The 24694-nt window shown below is 40.0% G+C and overlaps 3 protein-coding genes across 5 annotated transcripts in view; 1 reads left to right on the plus strand and 2 right to left on the minus strand.

The window, feature by feature from the left end:
* The window catches only part of LOC308236213 (COX assembly mitochondrial protein 2 homolog), an 86643-nt gene that overhangs the window by 17301 nt on the left and 44648 nt on the right, over window positions 1-24694 (plus strand). The gene's annotated exons all lie outside the window — the stretch shown is intronic.
* On the minus strand, window positions 10813-21174 carry ATMIN (ATM interactor). 3 transcript variants are annotated; one of them, XM_080645625.1, is made up of 5 exons: window positions 20797-21174; window positions 17597-17832; window positions 16351-16476; window positions 15380-15579; window positions 10815-14601 (listed from the first exon to the last, which is right to left on the minus strand). In XM_080645625.1, the coding sequence occupies exons 2-5, from the start codon at window positions 17651-17653 to the stop codon at window positions 12789-12791; spliced, it is 2196 nt and encodes a 731-aa protein (XP_080501751.1). In that variant the 5' UTR covers window positions 17654-17832; window positions 20797-21174; the 3' UTR covers window positions 10815-12788. The 3 variants fall into 3 exon arrangements, with proteins under 3 accessions (XP_080501750.1, XP_080501751.1, XP_080501752.1); XM_080645624.1 differs by lacking the exon at window positions 17597-17832 and having other exon boundaries at window positions 10813-14601; window positions 20797-21155; XM_080645626.1 differs by lacking the exon at window positions 20797-21174 and having other exon boundaries at window positions 17597-20776.
* Window positions 21966-24694, minus strand: part of CENPN (centromere protein N) — a 30867-nt gene continuing 28138 nt past the window's right edge. The window contains exon 11 of the mRNA XM_080645640.1: window positions 21966-24514. Within this exon, the coding sequence (XP_080501766.1) occupies window positions 24432-24514 (83 nt within the window). The 3' untranslated portion in view covers window positions 21966-24431. The remainder of the gene's footprint in view (window positions 24515-24694) is intronic.

Below are 24694 nucleotides of genomic sequence, written 5' to 3' on the forward strand. Positions count from 1 at the left end.
CCTTGACCGGAATCGAACCTGGGACCCTTCAGTCCGCAGGCCGACGCTCTATCCACCGAGCCAAACCGGTTTTGGCTAGGGTTTTGTTTTGTTGGTTTGTTTTTTTGAAACACCAGAATGCAGGAATGGTTATAGTACAACAGTCATTAAAAGGTATATTTTGCCTACTTAAGTTGGACACTTCTTTAAAGTCTAGAAGCAATTTGTAGGTTCCATCCATCCCTTCTTCCCTGAATGAAGGAAACATCTGGATTCCATCGTCAAGAAAAGACCCAAATTTCCCACTGTTTCTTGACAGTGGGGTGTTGGAGCTGGTACTGTTTGAGGGCAATCTATCAATGGCAGCCTGCCCACCTAAGTCAGTGGTTTTCAAGCCCCCTTTACAAACAGCAGAATAATAAGCTCAATATGTAAAAGAGTCAAAAGTATTTGATTGGGAGGGAAGGGTATGGACCAGCATGAGTGAGCAATGGAGCCCAACCTACTTAGCCTAGATGTATTTACTTTTGAGATATTTTTAAAAATATATGTTTTTATTGATTTCGGAGAGTGGGAGAGGGGAGACAGAGAAACATCAATGAGAGAGAGAAATATCCATCAGTTGCCTCTTGCATGCAACCCAACTAAGGACTGAACTCGCAACTTGGGCATGTGCCCTGACTGGGAATTGAACTGGTGACCTTTCAGTGCATGAGACAATGCTCAAACAACTGAACCACACTGGCCCAACTACTTTTGAGTTCTTGAGGCAGTTTAAAAACACTGATATAAGTTACAACTTAATATTTCTTTTTTATGAAAAATTCTTTTGATGAGATGGAGTTATAAATTCTACAGATTTGGGGGTAAACTTCCTATCCTATATAATAAAAGGCTAATATGCAAATAGACTGAACGGCAGAACAACTGAATAACTGGTCGCTATGATGTGTGCTGACCACCAGGAGTGTCAGCAGGTGCGAGCGGGGCCAGGCGCCATCAGCACGTGGGAATGGCAGCGGCGGGTGCGGGGCTGCTGGCAGACAGGAAATGGGGTGCAACAGGAAGGGCTGGGCAGGGGCGCGGAGGATGGGCCAGGACCCACCCCTGTGCCCACCGCAGCCTCATGGCCCACAGTTCCTTTCAAGGTGCACGAATTCGTGCACTGGGCCCCAATTATAGGAATAATTTAGAGTTTACAGGAAGGCCAGTCTGAACAAAAAATGGGCCAATATACTGAAGATTCATAGTATCCTTCTTTTGGGGCAAATAATTAATTTGGTCAACAAAATATTGAGTAGAACATTCCTCTGTGAATATATAAAAATGTTCTTTTGGCATCCCTTTGTTAGGTAATTTTTCATGTACCTGATGAAGTCCCTTTAGGGATACTATTTGCATTGGCCCAGGTTTAGTTTGTTTCTCTGTGGATAAAGTCATTGTAGACCTTGTCCCAATTTCCATTCAGAAAATTGGTACGCCTAAACTGGTCTTTGATGTCCAAGACTAGATAAAGGCTAAATGTTTACTGGAATGCAGTCCCCATCAGCATTCTAGGTCACTAAGAAAACTCACAGGGGAAATAAGGAGTCAAGCATGTTATAACACAGGTCCCAGTGGCCTTCTTCCTATCTCAAGGAGATGATCTCAATTAGGTTTCGGTTCCTTTAGTCCTTTCCAAACCAAGCATGAAGAGCTCTGTGTTTCATTCCTCATTCTATTATTTTTGAATGTCTCATGAGTTAAACTTTACAAACTCCCATTTTTCTTGTAAACTTAAAAATCACGAAGCGGAATTGTGGTAGCGTCTGACACAGGGCCTGAGGTCACCTATTTGGGTGAGGCTGGATTGAGGTCTGGGAATGCTGCTGAGGGTCTAGGTGAGGCAAAGGAAGGGCCAGAGGGGCAGGAGATGTTGGACAGACAGAATGTCAACCTGACAGAGAGATGAGGGGGTGACATGCTTGAAGGGCAAGGGGGAGATTTTAAATCTATTCTGATTCTAGATCTGGCTACATACATTTAGACAAGTACATAGGACTTTGGCTACTCAGGGAGACTTTCCCTAATTTTTAGCTTTACTCTCTTTTTATTCTGGACTTTGCCTCTATTGTGGAATTTACCTGTACGTCAAAGATCATGCTATAAAATGATTTGAATCCAAAATCAAATTTGCTTTCAATCTCCCCCTCTAAGTGTAGGAGCCTCAGGACCCAGAGAGACCACAGAAGCCTAGCCCATCTCCCCGTGGGCGCCCCTAGCTGGCCAAGCGGGCCAGCTGCACAGCTGGAGGCCTCACATCTGGGGCTTTTTGGTGTCTGGACTTGGGTCCACTTGGTGCTATAGTTTAGGGCAGGGGTGGGCAAACTTTTTGACTTGAAGGCCACAATGGGTTCTTAAACTGGACCGGAGGGCCGGAACAAAAGCATGGATGGAGTGTTTGTGTGAACTAATATAAATTCAAAGTAAAGGAGCGGAGGGGAGAGCAAGAGAACCCTCCGTTCATTCGGCTCCGCGGGCCGGATAGAACAGCCGAACGGGCTGTAGTTTGCCCACGGCTGGTTTAGGGGCTCCTGAGAAGCAAGGTGGGGAAGGAAGAAATAGAGGGGCTTCTGTGGCCATGACAGAGGACAGACCAACACAGTTGCTGGTCCCACAGAGAACACTTTTCTGCTGTCTGCTAGGCTAACTGGGAGCCATGAGAGGCTCAAGGTTATGCCCAGGCTAATTTATTAGCTAGTCACACCATACAACAATTTCACTTGTTTTCAAGGCATTGTTGTTTCTAAAAGTTCAAACCTCCTTTGGAGCATTATCTCTTTTTTATCCTGAGTGTATGCATGTGCATCAGGGATCATTTTCTTCTGTAACCCAAGGAGAATCCAGTCAGAGAGATTGCGTTTAGTCAGGCCAGGTAGGGTCTGGAGCAGGGGTCCTCAAACTACGGCCCGCGGGCCACGTGCGGCCCACCGAGGACATTTATCCGGCCCGCCGGGTGCCGCTGCCTGTCCTGCTTAGCAGCTGACTCGTCCCAGGCCCGCAGTGCGCATAGGAATTTGTTCATAGTTTTTTGTGTTTTTTTTTTAAAAACTATAGTCTGGCCCTCCAACGGTCTGAGGGACAGTGAACTGGCCCCCTGTTTAAAAAGTTTGAGGACCCCTGGTCTGGAGGCTCCAATATGTCTCCCAGCTGGGGGACAGTTGGAGCGCTGGGTGGAAAATACCACATAAGGCAGGAAGGAGGGCTGGAGAATGTCATTCCTTCCTGTAAGATGGGAACAATTTCACACACAGGATGTGGTGAGGATGATGAGGTATGTAAAACAAAAAACAGAGATTTGTGGTTTTCCTGAATGTATTAATCAGATCAAATATAAATAGCTGGATCATTTATTTCCCTTAATGGATAACTGATTTCAAAGTTGTATAGAAATCCTGTGGGCATGGTAAGTTGTTTTTTGGACCTTGAAGGGTCTTCAATCTTTAATAGTCCTCACAACTCAGCTTTATAACTTGTTGAACTAAGGCTCTTTGCTTGGGATCCTGTTAATCAATCCATGGGCTATCTTCATTCCCTGGTTCTTTTCTTCATCCTGTTTTGCCTGAATTTTCCCTGCACCAGTCTAAAAACCAGCACTCTGGTGCCTGGCTGTAGTGGCTCATTGGATTGAGCATCGTCCCATAGACCAAGAGGTCCCGGGTTTGATTCCCAGTCAGGGCACATACCCAGATTGTGGGCTCCATCCCCAGTAGGAGGCATGCAGGAGGCAGCTGATCAATGATTCTCTCATCACTGATGTTTCTCTCTCCCTCTCCCTTCCTCTCTGAAATCAATAAAAATATTTTTAAAAATTAATAATAAAATAAACACAACCATTCTGTAGAGTACATGCTTCCCATACTGATTTTGTATCACCTGCTGAGGTGTTACAGAAAAAATTTACTTGTCAAATTCAATCTCCCAGATCAAAGCTGCTGTATATCTTCTTGTCTTAATTCCAGTGTCCAGTGAAATAAGTAAAAATAGAACATCTTCCCTTTTTCCCTAGGAGCTAAGAATGAGGCATTAGGAGACTTGCTTTTTATTTATTATTGATTTTTTTTTTAGAGAAAGAGAAACATTGATTTGTTGTTTCACTTACGTATGCATTCATTGGTTGATTCTTATACGTGCTCTGACCAGGGATCGAACCTACAACCTTCATGTAAAGGGACAATGCTCTAACCAACTCAGCTACCCAATGAGGCCTTTTCTTTTTCTTTTTCAACACTCCAGCTTTGCCACTGGGCATTGCTGCCTTTGCCCTATGAAACAAGGGAATTAATCCTAATCTGTCATTTTAGCCTAATTAACTTGCCTACAACCATTACAAGACTCAAAATGTCGAATAATTCCTTCTGTCACAGATTTGTGATCATGTTTGCTCTGGATCCTGATCTTTGTACTATGAAATTTAAAAGAGAAAAAATCTAAGCGAGTTTCAATTTGTGTATTTCAAAAATTACTGATAGTAAAAATCCTAGAGATTAAAAAAAAATTTTTTACATAAGACTATGAGGACTCAACCTTCTCTAGTAACACATACTTCAAACAAACAAACAAACATACAAACAAAAACATGCTTCTTAAAGAACCAACAGCCCAGCTTGATATCGCATCTATCGCAATGCCTAAAGTTCCACCTCACCAACTGACCTTCTCTTAGGGTGGGGCTTTTCAACCTTGGAACTGTTGGCATTTAGGGCTGGGTAATTCTTTGTGGTGGGGGCAGTTTGTGCATGGTGGGATGCTTAGCAATATGCCTGGTCTCTACCCACTAGATGCCAATAGTAACGCCAGTTATGACCATCAAGCATGTCTCCAGATGTTCCCAAGTGCCAGGAGAGCAAAATTGGCCCAGTTGAGAACCACTGCTTTAGGGATTTAATAATTCTAGAAACCAAGCCTTTGTTTGCAGCTTCTCTGACAGCTTTACTTACAGAGCAAGCAGAAACCTTGGCACAGAGGTGAAAGAAATGTGGGAGTTCTGCTTGTTTCATCCTGGAAAGCACAGGTACTCCTGGTCCTTCAGTGTCTTCTGGTGCCACCTGCCCAGGTCCCCTCCAAAAGAAGGCGACGACAAGCCTGCTTTTCTCTGAGACAATCTCTCATAGCAACATAGGGCATATTTAGCCAGCACCAGGAAGAGCTGTTGGCATCCACTCATCCCTCTTTCAGGAGAATGTGCATCACTATTAATATATTTCCATTTAATGCCATTATTAGGAAATCTCTACTGTTTAAACATCGATACTTCACAAATACAAATGAAAATGACTTTTTTCTCCCAGTTAGTACAAACTAAGACCTTTCTTTCCTGTTTAGCTGCTTATTAAAACTTTGCCTGGCCAGTGTAGCTCAGTGGTTGAGTTGACCCATGAACCAGGAGATCACAGTTCTATTCCAGGTCAGGGCACATGCCCGGGTTGCAGGCTCAATCCCCAGCAGGGGGCGAGCAGGTGGCAGCCCATCAATGATTCTCTCTCGACATTGTTGTTTCTCTCTCTCCTCTCTCTCTCTCTCCCCTCATCTCTGAAATCAATAATTTTTAAAAACAGAAAACTTGAAAATATTCTATAAACTAGTCTTATTTTCAGCACCACAGGAGGGTTATGACTATTAACCAAGCCCTTAATGTGAAAGGGCTGTTAGCAATTTCATTTGTTCTAATCTGCATGTTGCTGTGAAGAAAATTCGTAATCTCTGAATAAAACATTTAACTCGGGACAAATACCACTGGTCCTGATACTCTTCACTTGTGAAGGTGCAATTTCTGTGGCAATTCACCTAAATCCCCTTGACTGATTTCTCTAATGTAATTTCAGGAAAATGGAATGTTAGAGAGACATTGTCGTTATGGTAGCTATTTAGAGAATTGTAAATCTGAAGACCTACTAGTCAGGTACATATCTTGTTAGAGAATAGTGACTTAAGTGGTTTAAAAATATACCACATCTTAACCAAAAAAGGTGAAAAAGAGAAAAAATTGATACTAGCTTATAATTCATTAATAGTACCAGACTTCAGTATAGCTAAAAAAAATTATTATGAACTGAAATAGACAATATAAATAATTCCTTAAGTATAACTTGCCAAAGTTTGGATGGTTTCTCAAAAGGATAATATAAAATCTTAACTTTTGAAGGCTCACTTTTTAAATAGGGAAAAGTTTTTGAGAAGCATTTTAAGGGTAAATATTCTTTTGGGATAAGTTAATTCAGATGCACAGACTTCTGCCACATGTTTATTGCAGCATGAACTCTAGATTTTCTGTAGTCACTAAATTTCTCGTTACAGCACAGGAAAAAGGAGATAAAGTAGGAGAGGGATCAGTATCAAATTCAGCCCTAGGCAGCAACATGTTTGAGATGCAATCATAAAACCAAGTATTTCACCCAGGGCATGGAAAATGCAGTGGATCATCAGAAAGCAAAGAGTAAAAAGCCGCAAGCAGAAGCAGTAAGAAGATGCCAGGCCTGGAACAAGGTCATACTGACACATACCATGTAATTAAGCTCACTCCTTTAGGGAAAAAAGTCTGTTGTTCACATTGAGATAACATACATACTTTTGAGAATGACAAAGTTGCCATGGAGATACATTTTTTCAAAAATTTCTTCATTTTCTGAAATTTTACTGATAAGCTAAAAAAGAGAATTACTTGTTTCAATTTTGTTATTTATTTTTCCAGCTTTATGTTCTGTAATATTAACTTGCTTGAGAGTAAAGTGTCAACAATTAATAGAAGAGCGTTGGCAATAGTTTTTCCTATGCTTGCTAACCTTCACTATTTTTGAAATTGTGGATTTAAAATAAAATTACAAATGTATTTATTAGTAAGATAAAACTTGGAGTTCTTGAAAAGTTGGTTGAAGGAACTGAATGAATATTGGTACTCTTCCAGTTCAAGAATTATAGAAAATGCTTTTATTCATTCACATCATTTGAGCACTTGCTCCTTTCAAACATGCATATATATATTTTTTGATAATCCTCATCCAAGGATATTTTTCCCATTGATTTTTAAAGAGAGTGGAAGAGAGGAAGAAGGAGAGAGGAAGAGAGAGGGGGGGGGGGAGGGAGAAACATAGATGTGAGACACATTGTTTGTCTCCTGCACACTCTCCAACATGGGCTGGGGTTCCAACCTGCAACCCAGGTACCTGCCCTTGACTGGGAATTGAACCTGGAATCCTTGGGTATGTGGGCCAATGCTGTAATTACTGAGCAACACCAACCAGGTCAAACATGCATGTTTTTAAAAGTAGTGCCCACATTTATTAATGTTTTATAACACTGACAAGCTAAGAATCCTCTCCATTTGCTCTTTATTCTGCCTCTCTTGATAGGTAAATAATGTATCAGTATATCTGCTAATAAATACAGTTCACATGACTGAATCCTTTGGATGTAAACATTGCAAAACAATAGTATTTAGCAGACTATCTTCTAGGCCATAAGAACATTATAATAAGAGTACTAGAAGTACTAGCCTTAGCGATCAGACAAGAAGAAATAAAAGGCATCCAAATAGGAAAAGAAGAAGTAAAACTGTCCTTATTCGCAGATGACATGATACTATATATAGAAAACCCCAAAGACTCCATCAAAAAACTACTAGACTTAATAAATGAATTTGGCAATGTAACAGAATACAAAATTAACACCCAGAAATTTATGGCCTTCTTATATGCCAATAATGAACTCACAGAAAGAAAAATGAAAAAAAAAATTCCATTTACTATCGCACCAAAAAAAATTAAGATACCTAGGAGTAAACTTAACTAAGGACATAAAAGACCTGTACTCAGAAAACTATAGGACATTGAAAAATGAGATAGAGGAAGACATAAACAAATGGAAGAACATATCATGTTCATGGATTGGTAGAATCAACGTCATTAAAATGTCCACACTATCTAAAGCAATCTATTGATTCAATGCAATACCTATTAAAATACCAATGGCATATTTCACAGACCTAGAAAGAACTCTCCAAAAATTCATCTGGAATAAAAAAAAGACGCCGAATAGCCACAGCTATCCTGAGAAAGAAGAACAAAGTTGGAGGGATCACATTACCAGATATCAAGCTATATTACCAAGCCACGGTTCTCAAAACTGCCTGGTACTGGCACAAGAACAGACATATAGACCAATGGAACAGAATAGAGAACCCAGAAATTGACCCAAGCCATTATACTCAATTAATATTTGACAAAAGAGGTAAGAGCATACAATAGAGTCAAAACAGTCTCTTTAATAAATGGTGCTGGGAAATTTGGTCAGATACATGCAAAAAAATGAAACTAGATCACCAACTTATACCATACACAAAAATAAACTCAAAATGGCTAAAGGACTTGAATGTAAGACAGGAAACCATAAAAATCCTACGTCCTTAGTTAAGTTTATTCCTAGGCAGCAAAATTGCAGACATATGTCGTAGAAATATCTTTACAGACACAGATCCTAGGGCAAGAGAGACTAAGGAGAAAATACACAAATGGGACTACATCAAAATAAAAAGCTTCTGCACAGCAAAAGAAACCATCAACAAAACAACAAGAAAGCCCACTGCATGGGAGAACATATTTGCCAATGTTATCTCTGATAAGGGTTTAATCTCCAACATTTACAGGGAACTCATACAACTTAACAAAAGGAAGATAAACAATCCAATCAAAAAATGGGCAAAGGACCTAAATAGACACTTTTTGAAAGAGGACATTCAGAAAGCCAAGAGACATATGAAAACATGCTCAAAGTCACTAATCATCTGAGAGGTGCAAATCAAAACAACAATGCGGTACCATCTCACACCTGTCAGAATGGCTATCATCAACAAATCAATAAATGACAAGTGCTGGAGAGGATGCGGAGAAAAAGGAACCCTGGTGCACTGCTGGTGGGAATGCAGATTGGTGCAGCCATTGTGGAAAACAGTATGGCATTTCCTCAAAAATTTAAAAATGGAACTGCCATTTGACCCAGTAATACCACTTCTAGGAATATATCCCAAGAAAACAGAAACACCAATCAGAAAGGATATATGCACCCCTATGTTCATAGCAGCACAATTTACAATAGCTAAGATTTGGCAACAGCCTAAATGCCCATCAACAGATGAGTGGATTAGAAAACTATGGTACATCTACACAATGGAATACTACGCTGCGGTAAAAAAGAAGGCATTCTTACCATTTGCAGCAGCATGGATGGAACTGGAGAGCATTATGCTAAGTAAAATAAGCCAGTCAGTGAAAAAAAACAAAAAACCACATGATCTCACTCATTTATGGATAATAAAGAACATTATAACCTGATGAACAAAAAGATGGATACAGAGGCAGAGAAGCATCGAACAGACTGTCAAATTACAGCGGAAAGACTGGGGAGGGTTGGGGTAGGGGAGGTAAGAGATCAACGGAAGGACTTGAATGCATGCATATAAGCATAACCAATGGGCGCAAGACACTGGGGGTGGGGGGGAGGGCATGTGTGTGTGGGGGGGTAGGGAAGGCCGGGGGAAGGTCAATGGGGAAAAAAAGGAGACATATGTACTACTATTTGTAATACTTTAAACAATAAAATAAAAATTTAAAAAAAGAACATAATAGCCAACATCTTGCTTAAGTAAATGGATTAAAATTCATGTCATTGTACAAAGTATTTTAGATGCTGGATTATGTATAAACCAAAGATAGACCTGTCCTCTTCCATGTCAAATCTAATCAGTAGTAGTTTAACACACTTCAGATGAGAAAACACACACATATACTGTGAAATATAAGGAAAATGAACTGTATAATACTTGGGACTTCAAAGGCTTCATCCCTAAATCCACTCCCTCCCCCCAAATTACTTGAGCCTTCTGAGGACAAGTTTGAGAAGCACTAATCTAAAAATACTAGATAGTAAGTTCTTTGCACAGTCAATATTAGATGACAGGCTCTGAGGTTCAGTTTTCTATTGGAATTAAGATAGACATTCTAAAATTAAGGCCACAGGCCTTGGCCCGTATACTCAGTGGTTAGCGCGCCATCCCGTACACCGAAGCGTTGTGGGTTTGGTTCCTCTTCCAGTCAGGGCACATACCCATGTGTGCATAAGGTAGCCAATTGATGTTTCTCTCTCACATTGATGTTTCTCTCTCTCTCTCTGCCTACCTCCCTCTAGAATCAATGAAAAAAACATATCCTCCGGTGAGGATTAAAAATTAATTAAATTAAGGCCATAAAGGATGACATGTAAATATCAACCTGTCATTTGCCATTATAAATAAAATAACACAATTTCACAACTAGGTTGGCACTGATACATTTTCTTTCCATCAGAAGTAACTTCAAACCTTACATGGCATCTTTCAGGTAAATCTACAAAATTTTTCTACCTTATATTTCCTTTATGTCAAAAAAATTAAAAGCAGTGATTTGATTTTCCTGTACATTAGTGGCCAAGCAAAGAACTACTTATATTCTAACCCCCTTTTTTGCTCTTAAAATAATGAACCACATTATTTACAAAAAGTCATCACAGTATAAAATGGTCACATTTGGCAAATGTACTAATTGATTTCCTTTGAATAAATTTTCCAAAAGCTTATATTGTAAGGAGTATAGTTTTTATCAAAATAAAAACTTTACATCAAAATAGAAACTTTAGAATGGAGTGTCTTTTCATTTTCTATTAGGAAAACTGTTAGCATGTTTTTATGATCAGAGGTAAAATAATGAAAATAACTAGGCACAATCATTTTATCATGTGACTTTCAGAAGACAACGACTTTGAAAAATTAAGGCAACAACATAAGTCACATTATGAGTAGGTCGAAGAATTCACAGAAAAAAAGGGAGAATTCTTTCTTCTGTTTAATCACCGAATTTGAGTTTTTACAAATAATTCTTATAACAAGTCAGGTAACTAAGGTTTTGGGGAAATAGTGCTTACTTACACATGAACTATTACATGCTCCATTTTCTATAAATAACTCTATTGGCTGGATTAACAAATACTGTCACAGAAACAAAAAAAAATTTAAAGCCATAGATCATTGCATTATATTTACAAAAGCCATAAACAAACATGCATTTCTCCTTTACTAGGACTTAAATAGGTGTTTGAACATTAAGGCAGTGATGATTCTAAAACAATGAAATGTTAATTAAGGCTTATGTTTGTTTTAAAATCCATATTCATAGGCAACTGTGACCAAAGCAAATTTTTATCTACCAGGTGGAGTTCAAGATATGTTCTTTATCCATGACGAACAAAAATCTGTGAAAGAGGAATTAGCAACACAACTTGTTAGTCCCCCTCCTTAGGCTTTATTTTGAGGATTTAACTTTCAGCGGCACAAGCATGTGCCACAGAAGGAACAGAGCATTTGTTTGTTTTTTTGGTGACGTTAGAAAACCTACAGGCCGCACTGATTTTCATTTGCCTGAAAGTTGGCCAACAATCAAGAATTCAGGATCTCCTAAATATAGAAAATCCCCAAAGCATCCTTGACCATACTCCCATCTCAAAATAGATGATTATTGAAGCAATCAGTCTTCAACTCAGTTTTCTTCGAAGACTGGCTGGTATTACCTTTTCGAAACAAATAAAGCAACAAAATGCAGAAGCTGGATCTATTATGTAATTGCTATCCTCAAGGCACAAATAATACCTGCTAGATCAATGTCTTTCCTTGTTCAAGGAAAAGATGAGAGGTGAAGAGTCACTTTAATATAATTGTTGATTGCACTCTTCTCTTTCAAGATGCTATGAATTGAAATTAAGGGGAATGTCATATATATATATATATATATATATATATATATATATATATATATAAATAAATAAATTTAGGGGGAATGTCATATATATATAGATATCAATAAATGTTTAGAGTGACCAAACTCAGATCCAGCCTGTGCACTTTGACAAAGAGCCAAACAGGTCTGGAACACCACCCTGGCCTACTGTAGAGAATGGGAAGGGATGCTTGTAGGGCACACTTGGTATGGGCCAATAGGCATGATTCCACGATTAGAAGGATCACTACTTACACTAAGTACTTGCCACTACTACTTTAAGCAATTTTACAACACGTCTGTACACTTACATTGGTATCAATAATAGTTCATGTAGAGAAGAGATGACAATGACTACATGAAAACTGTCTGAAAAGCTAAAGGCAGATGTAGTTTTCTCTTGTGTCTGCAATTCAGAGAGATAGATGTCAAGCAGCTGAAGCTGCAGACAGTAGGAGTCTCAAACCACTTATGTATAGGTGTTTAAACCTGATGGTACAGCATCAAATTTCTTTAGGTATTACTATCAGGAAAAGGAATTTCTAACAAGCATTGTCAAAAATATTTTAGATGCGACTTAAGCAAGTCACACTTTTGACTAAAATATTTTGGAGATTTGAAAAGTCTGTACCCTGGTACCTGGTAAGCTTGGCTTTAGCTAAATGACTTGATGGGTTTTAAAGGTGTGACATTCCCCCTCCTCCCCCACCCCTTTTTTAAGATGGAAAGACTAGCTGTGAAAGGGCAAATGTAGGCAACACAATACAATCCTTTTTAGGTCAACATCTTCACTTTATAATACACTCACATTTATACACAAATTTCATGTTTACAAGTACAAAAGGCAAAGAACCTCAAAGAACGGAAGAACTGCATATTAACTACATTCAATAGAGTTAATACTGTTGTCTCCACTCCTCATTTTCTAAATCAAGGAAATTTTAAATGCCATTCCACACATGGACTTCACTTTTAGAAGTTGGAGACTGTGTGTGGTTCTGTACATGTCTGGGTTTCTACAGAGCTGAACTGAGATTCCATCGTGTTCCAGGCCAAATCGGCAAGAAGAAAGTCATCCATTGCTGTTTGAGTTTCATTGCTGGTGAAGAACAAGCTCCCCAGGGTTTCAAAGCCAGAATGCATGGTCTGTGTTTCTGTACTATTTAACCGAACCTTGCTTTCTAGAGCAGATACGTTTTTAGCAGCAGAGATCCCTTCAGTTTGGGTCTCGGTATCAGATGAATCAGTACTCATGGAAAAGCTGGAGTGTTTCAGAATACTTCCCAGAGGCAGATGAGGGCTACTGTCTAAAAAGAAGTTTAAATCTGTCTGTGTCTGCGTGTCAAACATTTCAAGGCCTAAGAAATTAGAATTCCCCCTGTAACTGTAGGGCTGGGCAGAGGTATCTGCAAGTAGGAAGTCAGTTTGGGTCTCTATGTCCAGTGATTCTAAGACTGGCTCAGTGGTCATGCTGCTAAGACCACTCTCTTCAGTTTGAGTCTGAATATTTGAGGCCGAAAAGAACTCTTCGATATCAAAATCAATTGCAGGATTCTGGGTTGAACCAGATGGGAGCTGGCTATCAGGTCCAGTGTTTGTGTCAGACAGAAGACTACGATTGTCCAGTGTCTGACCAGGCAGATTACTAGACAAGATGTTTTCTAAATCACTTAATAAATCTATAGTTTGGGTCTGATTATCTGTCATGTTCTGTGAAGGAAGCATACTGTTCTGTGCACTAAAATTTATAACTGGTGCAGATTTCTCAGTATCTTGACTTAAAGTCTTAGAGTGGTTCTGAGGTAACAAACCATGAGTGACAGTCTCTCCTACTAAGCTGCTGCTTATAATATTGTCTGTAGCAATACCGTATGATGAATGGACACTCTCAAAAATGTCTCTGCACATTACAGCTTGGTCCATTTGTACTCGGTCATCTGTTGGACTTCCCATTCCACTGGTTTGAGTTTCTCTGGAGATTCCACCTGCCTGGAAAGAGGCATCTAAAAACGCATCAGTCTGAGCAGCTCTAGATGAAGTTACCTTAGAACTGGGCAAAAATGTCTGAGTATGAACACTAATGGGAAGGGAAACTTGAGAACCAAAAGTCAAATCAGTTTGAGAACAAGACGATACAGAGGAATCAGGGCTGACCCACTGTGCAGAAGGTATAAAGTGTTGTGTGGCGTAAGACAGATCTGTCTGTACATTGATTGAAGAAATGCTGTTCTTTTGACACACATTCCCTATTTCTTGTGAAGGACTAGATGAATTTTTACTCAAGTTCACTTGAACACCTGTACTAATTGGCTCAACAGCAACAGGATTTATAATTTTTGAAAGAGGAAGGCTCTCCTTAAGAGAGCAGGCTTCTGAATCAAGGCCAAGAATCAGAGTTCCTACTGACAAGGGCAGTAAGTGCACAGCACCGGAGGCACAGCCCTGATGATCAACACCTAACACTACAGGCTGGGCCGAGGAGTCAGCTGTAGGCACAAAGACAGGCATAGGAGAAAACTGCATAACAGGTAGTTTAACCAAAGCCACTTTGGGCTTTGGTAAAAGCAATTTCTGAGGATATTTTGGAGCTGTTGTAAGAGTTTGCTTTCTGGCATTAGAGCCACAAGAGTCTTCAAAAGAAGCAAATAGCTTTATTTCTGAAGTTTCTAATTCTTGAGTGTCTGGTCTCGGGGTTGGTTGGTTGCTCAAGGATTCAATGGTCTTATTGGACAACTTCTGGTTGTGCAGGCAGTTTTCCATTTTTCTTTTCTTACCAGGTGGGTCCCTGAAAATGATAGAGTAAAAAGAGGTCAGAATCAACCCAGTGAAGAGAAATCCCTTCTTTTACACCTCTTTGAGAACTGAGCCTGCTGTATGGCAGGCAGAAGTTCAGGAACATGCAAACAGGGAAGGACAAAGTGTACCTTTTTTTTGTGGAGGGCGGGGGAGACACAGCTCTAAGTACTAGAACTTAAATTAGATTTGTAAGCATAAGGATGCTAACAGATTAAATAATGCAACTTTTATCATTTCTAAAGTAGGAAGCTTATACCCCAAATATAAATTTGGCCTTTAAAATGAAGTATAGCCATGGTTGGATGGCTCAGTTGGTTGGAGTGTCTTCCTATATACCAAAAGGTTGCAGGGTTTGATTCCCAGTCAGGGCACATAGTTAGGTTGTGAGTTCAATCCCCAGTCGGAGTGCATACAGGATGTTTGCACTCCAATTGATGTTTCTCTTTCTCCCTTCTTCTCTCTGGAATCAATGAATAAATCCTTGAGTGAGCATAAAAAAAAATAAGTAAATAAATAAAATAAAGTATAGTTTCATGTTAAGGGACCCTCAAAAGGAGTTGGCAGAAAGAAGAAGGAAGAACAACCGGGTTAAGTAGACATGGATCCTTTGTTAGTACTGCTACCATTTCTGAAAGTTCCCTTCTTCCATGTCTTACCTTTTTTCCATTATTCCTCCTTTCTTCCTACACTAACAGCTTTCCAGGAAGTTTCATTTGAAACTCTTCCCACAGCTATTGACTTTTGGGCCACCATTTCTTCCCCTTTACCTGTGCTCCGCAGGGATCTCATGGCCAGTTCGGTAGATGTGGGACTGTAATGCAGTTCTACTTGCATAGGGACAGCCACATGTGCACTGGAAGGTCTTGCCACAATCCTCTGCATGTCTTTTCAAGTCCCATTTAGTGCCATATGAATTGCTGCACTTACTACATTTATGCTTCTTTTCAGCGTGCATTTTCATAAAGTGCTAGGAAGAACACAAAGGAACCAGAATGAAAAACTGCAACTGCTCAAAACATTTCAAAAACCATCAACATACCCAAATTAACAATGATTTTACATGATAAAACATAGCAGTCCAAATCAAAGAATGTAGAAGCTGGCAAACTGCAGTTTATCATATGCCTCTTCTCCCTATCACTTCTACTTTGTGAAAAGTGTGGAGACAGTTTTGGAAACAATCCATATTACCCAGCATTTAGGTTCTGATCTACAAATAAGTGCTGCAGGCAGAATAAAAAGTATTTGCAATACTTTTTATAGGACCCCCTCCAGCAAACCCTCTGGGAAGTATTTCAGCTGCCAATTTCTTCCAGTCCTGAACCACCTCCTTTCCCAGTTGCTGGGCCTCCTCCCTCCCCTTAAGATGGCCGTTTCTGAAATTCTGCCTTATCTTACTCCTTTGGGAGAACATTTCCTTTGTGCCTTTGCTTGTCTAACCTTGGAGGCACAGATTCACACAAGAGATACAAAGTACACATGTTCTCATTCTTTGAATTGGCCATTTTCTCTTTCTCTCTGAATCCACTTCTGGACACCTTTCCCTCCAGAACAAGGCACGTCTCCTTCACTTGCATTATACCTTACTCACCTTTTCCAACTGGAATACTTTTGGGTGGATATCCTCACACAACTTTCTGCTCAATTCTCTAGTTATGTTTGGTTAAGTAATTAGAATGCACATTAGGTTTATACCATTTGCATTTCATCCTCAGAGAAGTATACTTATGTAAAATACCTGTTTTACGAGAGAAAATTGAGAAAATGGCCTGTCAGGGCCTCTAGGACATCCTTCAATTGGACAACAGTAGAATTTTGGTACAGTTTTCAAATCTTTTCTTATTGTTGGATTTACTATGCCATCCTGAAAAAGAAAAATTATTTCAAATAATTATTTTCAAAAAATCAATAAAACAGACTGGGAGTAAAAACAAGGAATGACTAAAGATAGGAACAAGGGATCTTATTTGGGAGATTAAAATATTCTAAAACTGAATTGTGGTGATCGTTGCACAATGCTAAAATAAATGAATTATTCACTTAAATTAGGTAAACTTTATGATGTATGAACTATAGCTCAAACCATGTTGTTTCAGATTCTATCTATTCCTTTAAACTATCCATTCTAAACCTATAATCTCTTCCCTTTGTGGATGAAAAAGGGGTTCTGTAACAAATCTAACAAAGTAATTTCCCAGGGTGATCTGATTATACATTCCTAACTGGGCAGGTCATGGTGGATAGTCATGCCTCAGGTCTATAACTTCCCTAGTAGAAGTTTCTCTTTGCAAGCCCTGTGCATTGTTTTTGTGCATCTAGGTTAACATCCCTGTGAAATGCTGCTTTTCATCCCTCATATCCAATCATAAATATTTCCCTGCCTTACATTCTCCCATTTTCATGTAATCTTCTTTACTTCCCTCCTTAATTCCAAATGTATAAAAGAAACTGCAAACTGTCATTCTGGAAAACATTTTCCTCTGCTGAGATTTTGCTTCTAGGCATGTCTTCTGTTGGCACATAAACTCTTAAGAACTCATAAAAATTTTCTACAGGTTCTTCAAGTCAACAACTTGAAGCCATCTATTCTATTTGCAAAGTGGTATATTTACAGTTTATGAGGCTCAAGATTTCTATATCATCCTTAAATCTTCCTTTCCCTTTTATCTCATGCCCAGCGTCTTAATATGAACTCCTAAAAAAGCCTCCCTTGACTATGATGTTGGCCTTCCTGATAAAAAGATCTGTGGCTTTCTCCGATTATCACACTGCCCCTAAAGTAGCTAAAGCTAGTTGACACAACTTTTATATAGCATGCTATGTTTGAAATTTAATGATTATTATAAAGGCCAGTACTAACAAAGCTTTTACTAGTGTTAGGCACTCTTCTAAGCACTTTATATATATTAACTCATACATAATCTTACTTATCCCTTATTATTAAATGTGATTGACTTTTTGGTTAAAAGTTTTCAAAGTCAAACCTCAGTTCTCGAATGTCTCCCATCTCGAACAATTCGGTTCTTGACCAAATTTTTCATGAAAAAATGTCTCAATTGTCGAACAAAACTTCGGTTCTCAACAACCCTTTCATGCTGATACCTGTATCATCAGTCATGGGTCTCTCAGGCGACAAAGGAGAGAATGTGCAAGTATGAGTCAGTTTACTGCTAAACCTCAAGTTGTTTAACATCTCAGGAAATTTTGATGTGAATATTTTCTAATGGGAAAAAATGAGAGAGAATCATTGATTGGCTGCCTCCTGCACGCCCCTACTGGGGATTGAGCCCACAACCCGGGCATGTGTCCTGAAAAGGAATCAAACCAGTGACCTTTTGGTTCCTGGGTCAACCACTGAGCCACACCAGCCAGGCCTCTAAGTCATGTTTTAAAAATATAAATGTTGCTGGATAAAAGGTTCTCTAAAGGTTCTCCTGTCCTTTTCACTGCTTTCAATCACAATGAATAAAATAATTCCTAACAAACAAGAAATGCCCATTTATTCCTACTATTCCTTTTCCTGAATCACCAGCTTTCATTTCTACATGGATCCCCCCTAGGCAAGGCTGAACTAGGATATTTCCATATTTTCTTACAGGATATGAAATATAGACATATATCTTAAGAACCCACATAAAACCAAAATGCAGCATGTACCCTTTACCTTACAATCTCACCCTTATCCATCATCTTTCAGAAGGGTTTGTTAATCATTTATGTTAAGGAATATTTGGTTAAGGGCAGGGTATCCTATGAAGAAAGATTAGAATAGAATTGGAACCATATAGCAACTAACAGGGAAAGGAAATAAAATTATCATAATTTGAAAAAATAAAAATTAGGAGAGGAACTAGAAATATGCAAGTAGCTGTAACCAAGAGAATGAAAGGGAAAATTTCCACTGAATGTTATGCAAAGTGCCAATCAAATATACTCAAGATTAGCTTCAGAACAGAACTTGGCTGGTAGTGGAGTCTCTGGTCTAAACACAGACTGCTTTTAAAACCATGGGGAACTCCCAGTCAGCCCTTATCAGGCCTTCTCCTTCCAATACTTTGAGAACATCAAGTGTCAAAAGTAATGTTTGAATTCAAGAGCCTCTATTACGGATCCAGACTAAGAATACAGACTTGCCTGAGGCATTACCATATGGATATGGTTATTTTGTCACATAGGTCACTTTCATTAAAGAAAGTGGACCTTCTCCCCAAGACATCAAATGCTCAGAGGCTGCTGTGTACTATGGTTAGAAAGGCAGAATAAGTCAGGAAAGTGAGCCTGTTTGACAAGAAAAAAACCAATGATGGTTCTCGGCGACGTTTCTTTAATTCCTACTGAAACAGGTCTCCCTAGTGACTTTGGAAGGAAACTCAGAAAAGCCCATTTTCATTGTTCAACATTTTTAGTTTAGAAAGGGATCTTGAGTGCTGTCTTCAGAAAAACCTGAAAAATGAATCTGACTAGAACATTACACATGTTCTAAGCAAGGGAGGAGATGTACACTCTGAAAGGCTGAAGTCCAAGTAAAGATCTGTCAAAGTTTGTATTTTCCTTAAACATATTCCTCCTCCTTAGGTCTATTATATCTTTTGTATTGGTATCTTCACAATTCTGAAGTTTACATATTTTAAAAACATAATTAGAAATAAACCTATTGTATACATACTATCAATATCCTGGAGAGTAAGTGCTATCTTCATGCTAAACAGATGCTTCAAAAAGTCTTGAGAGATGTAGAGCTCCAGACAGCAATTCCAAAGAAAAGAGCAATATAAAGTGTTAAGACGTGCTTCCTAGAGTGCTGTTCAGCCAACACAAGGACGGTCCTCGTTAGACTGGCAGCTTCATCTGTGCTCAGAGATGTAATGTCTGCCTTAGCTATGGGATGAAGGTGGGTGATGGCGATTGTATATGAGCTAAAGAGAACCAAGGGATTAGGCTGTAGAATTCCTACAAATGTATACTTACCACTCAAGTTAAAATACGGTTAAGGAAAATAAATACGGTTAAGAAAAGGAAGGATTTAGTTAAAAGTTAGCATGAAAGAGAAGCCCATTCCCAGAGTTACTTCACTTGTGTTCTGGAGGAAACCCCAAACTCCTCTGAGGAGAATTACAGCCCCACTGCAGGGTCTTCCTCAGCACATCTCCCTGTACATTTCCTGTTTGGGGTTCCTAATCCTCCTATGTGAAGGCAATTGCATTTCTGTTCATTTGGTGCCTATTAAAAGATTACTCTTCATGGGCAACACATCTGCCATAGCTATTAGACTTTCTGCTGTTAAATTCTTATCAGAAGCCTGATTCTAATGACGTTTCCAAGGAGAAACATGCAATATACCAGGTAATTTAAGCTTTCTCTCTAACCAATTCAGACTGTCAAAAGCTACATACTCAACAAAACTGCTTTCAGTGACTTAGGGTTTCAAATTATGTCACTGTTGGCCAAGAAGGGCTCTAAGTGGTGGAAGGAAACCTCCAATTATAATGACTGAGAAATTATGATTTAATAGATCTGGGTGGGACTGAACATCTGGATTTTTAATAAGCCTTCTACAGATGTGCATTAAAGGTTGAAAATCACCGCCCTATTTTATATAAGGTGGAAGGGATGTTCAGACGGGAGAAATTCCCCTTAGGTCTCAAACTGGTCACTGCCGGCGCTCAGCCAGGTCTGCAGCTAGCTCCCTCTAACCACGGGGCAGGACCAGGGCCCGACGGAGGTATTGTGGGCGTGGTGGAAAGCACACGGGCTTCGGGACCAGAGACCAGGTTTAAATCCCAGCACTACTTAGGTTCTGTAACCTGTTTCTCATCAATGGAATGAGACCAGTAGGCCGTACCTCACGAAGTTGCTGAGAGAACTACCGAGATCAATGCCCGGGCCGCGAAGTTAGAGGCCGGTAGTCCCGGCTGGTCCGACCGGCATGACACAGTGTTTTCCTATTATTACGCGTTCCCACTTCCTCGCTCCCTCCTTCCCCGACCGGGACGCCCCCCTCGGTTAGGCCCGTCTTATGTACTTGGAAGCCCCCTCTGATGCAGGCCGGCGGAGGCTGGACTCACACGGCGCATTCCAGACCCCAGGCCGCGCCGCCCTGGGAGCAGGACCCGCGCCCACGCCCCCGAGTGAGGCGCAATGTCGGCTCCAGGCCTGAGGAGGCGCCGTCGGGCGGCGGGCTCACCTGCAGGCGGTGGCTCTTGACCAGGTGCATGTTGAGCGCGGGTCTGTTGGGCAGGATCTTGCCGCACCCGCGCACAGTGCACAGGATGTTGGTCCGCGCGGCCCGGGACAGCTCGCTCACCGACGGCTGGATCAACTCCCCGGCCGGCGGCGCCAAACCCGCGGGCTGCTGTTTCGCCGCCGCGGGCCGAGGCCGGCTGCCCCTCAGCCGTCCGGGTGGACTCCACAAGCCCGAGGCGGCGGCGGCCCCCCTCGCGGCCGCCGGGACGGCCGGGGCGCCCGAGGCCAGAGCCGCGGGTCCCGCCGCCACCGCCTCAGAGGCCGCCATGGCTCCCGCACAGCAGTCGGGCCCAGCTCGCAAACCCCGCCTCTTAACACTGCACTTCCGGCAGGGGGCGGGGCCCCCAGGCTTATTAGCATCCGGTCAGGTTGGGCTGGACGTGGCGCCCCCTGCATGTCAGCGGGGAGCTGCTGCCAGGTGAGGCGGGAGGGTTGCAAAACTTCACTAGGATTCCTATGAACAGGTAGAAGGTATTGGTTGTGCTTCCAAGAAACCTGACATCAGGCAATAATTGGAGAAGAAAAAGTGACGCATTCAGAAGTTTTACTTCCCAAAGATTAGAAACAACTCAAGTGTTCAACAGCAGGACAGGCAACTATATGTTAATTACAGGTGTATTTCATTTACTGTTTACCATGTGCCAGACACTGGAGAAAGCACTTGTCATTTAGTGTCCTCAAAACAGCCATAGTGGGTATGCACTATAAGTTTTGCAGAGAAGTAACTAATTAGCCCTAGATCACATTATACAAACAAAAGGATTGTTATAATTGACATAATTAATCATTTTAGGGAGGCTGGATTTACTTGCTTGTATTTTAATGGATAAGATTCGATTACTATTTGGGAGACAGTAGAGCTCAGGGCAGGGTTCTAAAATCGGACTTGGTAGGTCATGTAGATGAGACTAGTAGGTCAGGTATAGACAAAAGGGAGGGTTAAGGACTGCAGTGAAATGAGAAATAAATCCTTTGTTTAAAGGGGAGCCGCTGCATCTCTGATATCACTAGATTTGTTTTTCAATATATTTATGTGAAAACATTCAACACTTATATATTAGCATATGTATTAGTTTTCTATGCTGCAATAACAAATTTCCACAAATTAGTGGCTTAAAACACAGATTTATTATTGTTGAAGAAACTCAAAAAGAGCCTGGAGGCATTGGTTGGAAATAAATGAAAGGACTTATTCAAGGGTCTTGGAGTTTGCAAGTTGGAAACACAGCAAGGCAAAAATATGTCCCAAAGCAGAAAGAAAAGTTAAGTTCTTATAATAAAAAGTACATTCTTGAGAATTATCAGCCCTGCATTCTTAGCCTTACTACTGATCCAGGATGATTATCAGTCATATGTCAGGACAGTCAGGGTGATGGATGCTAGGAGGTTTGGTCACATCCTTTGGTCTGGATAATGGATGTCAGGTGGATGTACATGTGAGTCCTTTAGGAGATAAACAGAGGGTTATCTAGAAGTCCATTTGTAAATCCAAGCACTGACACAGGACTGGAAAGTTAAAAAAAAAAGTTTATGTTCCCAGGTTAGTTAGAACAAGAATGGAATCTTTCATGCCTCAAACTTCATGTTAATTTTTAGCAGCTTAGTTAAAATGACTCCATCTTATATATTCCCCATCTTCACTCTTCCTACATTATCTTACAGTTCTAGAGATTAGAAGTCTAGAATGATCCTAGCTACCAGACTAGGATCAAGCAGTTGGCAGGGCTACATTTCTTCTGGAGGCTTTGTGGAAGTAGCTGTTTACTTGCCTCTTCCAGCTTCTCAAAGTCAGTAATGGTGAGCTGAGTCGTCATGTCACTCTGATTTCTTCAGTAGTCACATTGCCTTTTGCTCTCTTCTCTTCCATTTTTGAGTACCCTAATAATTACATTGGGTCCATTCAGGAACTCTCCTCATTTGCAAAGTCCCTTTGCTTGTAAGGTAACATACAGATTCCAGGGCATCTATGAACAGGGGGTATTATTCTGCCACCAAAGGAATTATGATTTAAAAAGTATCGTTGGCCAAAAAAACACATATCTATGTGTGGGACAGGATCCATGGACTATTGTTCTTTCCAGTGTGGAGTCTAAGAGTACAGGCTCTGAGGTCTGACTGCCTGTAGTTAACTAGTAATGTGTTACTAGCTAAGCTTTGTTATTCACTTAAGTAGAATAAGACTAGTAATGCTGCCTGCCTTAAAGGATTGTTATGAAAATAAAACAATGCATATAAAATACTTAGCAGTGTTTGCCATATATTTAAGGGCTTAATTAATGTTATTCATTTTTAGAGATTCTACCTAATGTAAAATTAAATAAATTCCTAATTAGAAAAAATTCAAAAATCCCACTGCATTATTCTGAAGCAATTTCTTTTCCCTAATTTTACATTAGGCAGTAAATACCTTGGCTATAGAGGTCCTTGGATGTATATTTACTGCTCCATCTTTTCTCAAGACTACATTTGAATACAGTATGTGTGTCTGGACCATCAAGCACATAATAGGTTAGAGTTCCTTGTATTCTCATTTCCTTAAGCAGGTACCTCTGTCTGGGAGGGCCTCAGTGTGCAGCCTCAAGTGATTCCACTATAGATTGGATAATATGATTAGCATCTTCTCATTCAGGTCCCAGTTGCACACCCTTACTAAGAACCAAGGAGGGCTGTGAGCTGTGAGAAGCCAACCCAGGAACATGCAGCACCTCTGTGCAGACCTAACACAGCCATTTGGGCACTGAGCAGAAGTGCCTGCCCTGTGTGCACAGATGCTTTAAATCACAACAGTAATCCATAAGGAAATTAGCATTAAGTCCTTGCAGACTCAGTGCCTCACTCTGAGATAACCGAAGTGTCTTTGCTATTGCTAATTAAATCTAAAAACATACTTTTCACATAAAATACCTACAGTCTGTAGAAAATACCATTGTATTATAAAGCATACTTTAATTCCTTTTTCTGATTGTATTGATGTATCTGTACAATAAGCCTCTTTTTTTATTTTCATCAAAAGTAACTTATGTATCAGTTTTTAAATATCTTTATTCACAAATCAGTATAAAATTGGTCAGTTTGAATGTCATATGTACGATAAAATAGATTATGAAAAGTATATTTACAATGAAACCATTATTTTATATAACTAAATCATCTGATATACTACCTCCTGCAATAATAACTTAATGGACCCAAGTCTATCCTCTGAATGTACCACGTTTATGATTCTCCTAGAAAGTTTTGAGTTGGGTATAGTTTCTTGACATTTCTTTATGTGATCCAAATCTTAAGAGAAAATTCCTAAAAACCAGCAATTGGAACCAGACCTCTCTAAGACAGAAGAGAGACAGGTGTGAGAAAAAGGACATCCTGTCACTTAAAGACCCACAACTGCTATGCTTTGCAGGATATGAGGAAGAGGGAGCACACAGTGGAAGAGGAAATAATCATTCCCAACAATTATAATGAACATTTTAAAACTGTCAATATTAAGGGTTCATGTCTAAAACAGCTAGCCATGAAGTGAAATGTGTATGCAATATAGTCAGGGAGATGTGACGCTTACAAACCATATATGTCTTATTTATCTTTAATTTTAAAATAATTCATTCTCTTTTGGGGTATGCAAGTGAGCAACGGAGAAAGTGGTGCATCTGCAATACCTGAAATTAAAAAAAGAAAAAGAAGAGACAATAAAAATAATCACAGGGCAAAGATTTGAGTCAGTTTAAAAATGGGCAAGATCATGGACCCCCATTATGTGCAGAAGCAGAATATGCAATATAGGGTATGATGGGATGCCAGACTGGTCATGAGAAAGCTCAGAGGTAATTAGTCAGCAA

Source organism: Plecotus auritus (assembly GCF_963455305.1).
Source record: "Plecotus auritus genome assembly, chromosome: 10".
In the NCBI taxonomy this organism is placed as follows: Eukaryota; Metazoa; Chordata; class Mammalia; order Chiroptera; family Vespertilionidae; genus Plecotus; species Plecotus auritus.